The 5,274-nt window shown below is 44.5% G+C and overlaps 1 protein-coding gene across 1 annotated transcript in view; it reads right to left on the bottom strand.

Moving 5' to 3' along the window:
- Positions 1-5,274, bottom strand: part of LOC131891831 (beta-1,4-N-acetylgalactosaminyltransferase bre-4-like) — a 38,778-nt gene that overhangs the window by 15,141 nt on the left and 18,363 nt on the right. The window contains exons 4-5 of the mRNA XM_059241501.1: positions 5,111-5,274; positions 4,928-5,047 (exon numbers count right to left, since the gene is read on the bottom strand). The exon at positions 5,111-5,274 is cut by the window's right edge and continues 1 nt beyond it. Of these exons, the coding sequence (XP_059097484.1) occupies positions 4,928-5,047; positions 5,111-5,274 (284 nt within the window). The remainder of the gene's footprint in view (positions 1-4,927; positions 5,048-5,110) is intronic.

Below are 5,274 nucleotides of genomic sequence, written 5' to 3'. Positions count from 1 at the left end.
GCGAGTACTTCCGACCCTCTCATCCTCCCGAGCCCCTTTTGGGGAAAGACCACCCCTCTCGTCCATTTGAGATGGTTTCGGCGGACTTTTTTTTTTATTCAGGGGGAAGGGTTATCTCGTCTACACTGATCGATTTTCGGGATTTCCTCTCCTAAGTCGCTTTTCTTCCTCACCATGTGCCTCGTCTTTGATTCAGGAACTTCGTGGCTTCTTTACCGTCATGGGCGTTCCCAACGTGTTCCGTTCTGACAATGGAACGCCTCTTGCTTCATCCATGACTCAAGATTTTTTCCGCCGCTGGGAAGTGGAATGGAGGCCGTCTTCACCTCATCACCCGCAGTCCAATGGGCACGCCGAGTCGAACGTGAAGTGCTGCAAGTACCTCCTCGCCAAGTGCGGAGGGGAGTGGGGATTGGAGGAGTTCAGGTCCGGTTTGTTGGAACTCCGAAACACGCCTAAATCCGATGGCATGTCGCCATCCCAACGTTTATTTGGTCGTCCACTCAGGTCGAAATTGCCCATTCACTGGAAAGCCTTCTTGCCTGAATTTCAGATTTCCTTGGACCAAGCCGATGCCCAGGGTCTCCATTATGATTCGATTCGGCCACGCAGCAATGGGATCGACATGGTCTAGTTGTTGACAACAAATCGCCGAGACGTTACGTCATTCGTCTTCCCTCTGGTCGGATATTGGAGAGGAATTTGAGATTCTTGCGTCGAGCTCCTTCCAGTTTCTCCAATCAAGAAGGTCTCGCTCCCGATGATTCTGACCCCGATGACAATTATATACCCAGACAATCAATGCGCCAAAGACGTCAAACCATACCATTTCGAGCATAATTCATATTTTATAGTTCAGTACTACTTTGGGTCCTTCCCTATGAAAAAGGGGAGTAGTGATGACTAATTATGCGTGACCTACTTTCTTGTTGTTTACTTTATGTACCAACGCAAACCAGAAATACACTTCGATCTTAACTCTTGATTAGACTACATGTCTTCTGTCTTATCCCACTCGATACGATCAAGCGAGAGGCCTTCAACATTCCCATTTTTTCAGGGGCAGACTTATTGGTATTGTGTACTAGCGCCTTGAACATATTTGACCATTCTGAAAACTCGATGATCTTCCCATGGAATTTCGGCATCCTCAATTCAATAGCGGAACGCGCTCCATGGCAGTGGATCATCCTGAGTTCTTCCATCCAGTTACAGATTCAGTTGATACATTTTATTTTGGGCCGATCTCTTTGTCGGAGAAGTATCCTGCTTGTTCGCCGAGCTCTAACTTCTGAACCTTGGCTCCCATCTCCGCTTGACCCTCCTGTCCTTGTTTACTCTCACTTGGGCGGCACGCAGAACTTCGTGTGCTTCTTCTGTCCGTCGTCTGGCATCGTCCTGGAGACTCACGGCCTCCTGACATGTGCTTTCCTGAAGGTCCTGGAGTTAGGATTCCCCTGAACCAAACAGGGTGTCGGTTTTGTCGGCCCGCATCTCCAGATGATCTTGAACATCCGCCGTGATGTGACGAACTCTCCGTTCTTGATTGAGAACCTAAATCTCCACCCGTTCTTGTTCACCTTCCTCGGGGTCCGTGTCGACATACCAGACCACGATCTGTCGGAGCTCTTCCAGGGCCCGTTTCAGAGCTTATAGATTCATTCTGATGCGGGTCTGCAATACCCGAACTTCGGATCTCAAGCTTCTCTTTAGGCCGTCTACTAGAACGGGGATTGCTCGCTTTTTTGGCCCATCTGCCGGTTCAATTGGGGCACATTAGCCGCTGATTTGGCTTCTCCTCGAGGTGACTCATGATCTTCGGATTGTTTTGTGGGATTCATTTTGATCGGTTGATCTACAACATTGGTGTGGCCTACCTCCTCTACGGTCTCCGGATGGTTGTCCATTCTCACCACACTCAATGGAGTCTGAACACTTTTCCAGATTCTGCTACGATTTCTCGATTCGGGATCCGGTCCTTATACATAGTTCACGAACCGGCTCGAAGGACCACTAAATGGTGGGGAATTTCATCCCTCAGTAAATTGACTGTATTAGGTTTTAATCTGATGTACTTATTTCTCAACGTTTTTCTTTTTGACACCACTTTTTCTTTCACCCCCGAACCCCCTTGTTTTTTCCTCCTTCCCATTTCTTCCTGTCCTGCTTATTTTCGAACGTCAAACCGGCAAATTCCCAGATTCAAACAGGGGCGGGAAACGGCTTAACTTTCCACCGATCCAATCAGTGTCAGTCTCATCATGCCAAGGACCTGTTGTTACTGTGAGTCGGGTTACACCCCAGAAAAAAGTGTCAATGGTAAAGGCGAGAGGATTTGATTTCATTTGTCCCCCACCCACGAAGAACTGAGGGTCAAATGGGAAAGAGTCATTTCAAGAGACTCCTAGACATCATCCAAGTATTCTTATGTATGTAGTGAACACTTTGAGCACTCTGATTATGTGCAATGTGGCCAAGATAGCCATGAAAGGCGAAAGAAAAAGCGAGAAGACACCACACTAAAGCCAACAGCTATTCCGTCCAAGTTCAAGAACTTACCAAGTATGTAAAAGATATTACTGATTATCTTTAGAGAGCTAGAGTCTGGAGCCAATGTTCATTTTCAGAGTACCTTTCAAGCTGCCCTCCGAAATCACGATCAGGTCTCTCAACGTCCTCGAAACGAATTGAAACTCAATTGGCGAGGCATGATGCCAAGGTTGCTTTCTTTTTTCATCGGATCGGATTTGTACTCTTAATGAGATCAATAACAAATGGAGGGAGTGCGAGAACCACTAACCTGATACTGCCATGGTACACAGATTTTCTTTCAATCATTTCATTGGTCTCATAGAGGAGGAGCGTGCTCCATTGAAGTTGTTGTGGTCGGTTTCGGTGAATGTTTTGTTGGAAGTAACGATATCTGTCAATGGTTCGGAAGAGAACTCTGTGGAAGAAATTGCGACCGTTGTTTCAAACAAAATCAAAGACAGGAAGGTGAACACGCTCATAGACCTCTTGAATCTTGTAGTTTGGGCCAAGAATAGAGCTTCGGTTAAGGATTGTAACTGTATCCTTAAACGGTGTGTCAAAGAGCTCCATGATCTACTCCCAACAATGACCGAGGACAAAGCGAAGAAACTTGCATTCATCTGTTAACAAATGAGGCCTTTGAACTCCAGGTGATACTCTTCAGAGCTGATGTCATTGGCAGCGATATGGCAGTTCACCTCACCAGCCCTGTACAAGACCATCGTAAGAGAAGGTTGTCTCATCCTCCCAGCATCCAATCCTGTCAAAACACTCTCTGCTGCAGTCATCATGGAGACTCATTGAGCATTATTAATCTGCCTAGCAGAAAGGGTAAAAAATCTTGGGAATCGCAAGAGAGTTGTGCCTCTGATTTTCGACGAGGTTTCCACATCAAGGAATTGAACAAGCAGGAGGCGAGATTTTCGGGCTTTGTGGGGGGGTGAGCAAGTTGCCAAGACCATCCTCGTCTTCTACGTTCATGTTTTGACTAATAGCTACCGAGATGCGGTGGCTCTCATTCCAAAGGCTAAGATTGATGCCCAAACTCTCAAGGATCTTTGGCTGAAGGTGTACGATGATCTGACCGAGCTTGGGTTTCTCGTGGTAGCCACCATTTGTGACGGTCATGCGGCAAATCGCAAAATCTACCAACATTTGGCCACTAATGAAGAAAAAGACATGGTTACCATCAACGGCCGAGATGTCATGTTTGAAAAGCCTTACCAACTTTCAAGTGGATATGCTCATCGAACTTTCCATTATCTTGGAGGACTACACCTAAATCCTTCATGGATGAGACCTGCTCAATGTCCTTACCTTCATCATCTAATAGTGGAGTGTCTAATGGCGTCGACCCAAAGGTCATTGAACGGAATTTCATTCCATTCAAGGCCATGTTACTCGCAGCAACCCAGGAAAAAATTTGGTCTAGGACCTTTGCCAGACAACCAGAATCCTGACCATTCCTACCAACTACCAATTTTGTATCATCAGCATAAGAAGAGATACTGACTTTACTACTACCTATTACCTACTTCACATGCAATTGTCCATGTATTTTCTTTGTTTCAACTCTGCAATTAGTACAAAAGGTTGCTAAAGTGTTAATCCCTGGAAAAAAATTAATGAATTCGATTACATACACTCATACTTCAAAAAACAGTTTTTAGACTTGTGTTTTGTATCTTAAAGCCTCGCATTTTGATGGCGTTGAACGGACTGAAATTCCGCTAAATAACCTGTGACGAAATGTTGTATAAGATTGTTCAATACTCTTCTTAGACAAAGAAAAAACCCCGAAGTCACTTACTAGACACAGATCAATTTGAAATCGACAAAGTTGGTTTCGTATTTTAGTTGAAAAAATAATATTTTGGGCTTCGAAAGGGAGTTATTCACGTTTTTTGAAGCATTATCCTCCTATCAAGTCATTAGCCATTCCATATCTGCATAATTGGAAGGGAAAGTTCCAAGGACCATTGCATGGTTGTGTGATGAAGTCTTGCTCAAGCCATAATACCAGAACCCCTAAATATTCATATGTTTAAGTACGTGTATGGCATAATCCCTCTTCATAAGCGACATTTTTGGCATGCAGTCCCCTCTGCCTAATGAATTAGCCGGCAAGGATCATTTTCCTCCCCAATTCCATCTTTGATGCTCCTGTTACGGAGTGCACATTACATTCCCTGAGAGCTCTTAGCATAAATGACCTATCTCCATGCCTTCCCCTGGTCACCGTCCTGAAGACGGTAATTAAAGCACTGTGTCCATAAATCTGATTCCGAGGCTTTTTGGTTCAAGCCCTAGGATGGCAAAATCTGATTCAATGGTTTGGAGTTGCATGTACTAAATCACAATACAATCTTTAATTCATATCATAATTCATACTGACCTCCCCAGCCCCAAAACTGGTTAGAAAACCCGTTGACCTTAAATAAGTGAGATTTTGTAAGTGCCACTACTCCGCCAAACATTCTGAAATAAGGAAGTATATACTTCTTGGTGCTCACAGCTGGAAAAAAATGGTTATGAAAGTTCAAAGATCTTTTGATTGTACAACATTCATCGTTCTCACCCACTGACATGTGTCGAGGAATTTCAGGGCAAGTATACAGATTCCTGTCGTCTTCTGGTAAAAGATCCACGTCATGAAATATATAGCAATCCCAATTAGCGTCTTTTATTGCCTCAGCAAATCCAACGTTGAATAACATCGCACGGTTAAAGTCATTTGAATCC

Source organism: Tigriopus californicus, chromosome 12 (assembly GCF_007210705.1).
Source record: "Tigriopus californicus strain San Diego chromosome 12, Tcal_SD_v2.1, whole genome shotgun sequence".
NCBI classification, from domain to species: Eukaryota; Metazoa; Arthropoda; class Copepoda; order Harpacticoida; family Harpacticidae; genus Tigriopus; species Tigriopus californicus.
Note: the sequence above shows the minus strand (reverse complement) of the source record. Positions and strands in the feature narration are given on the sequence as shown.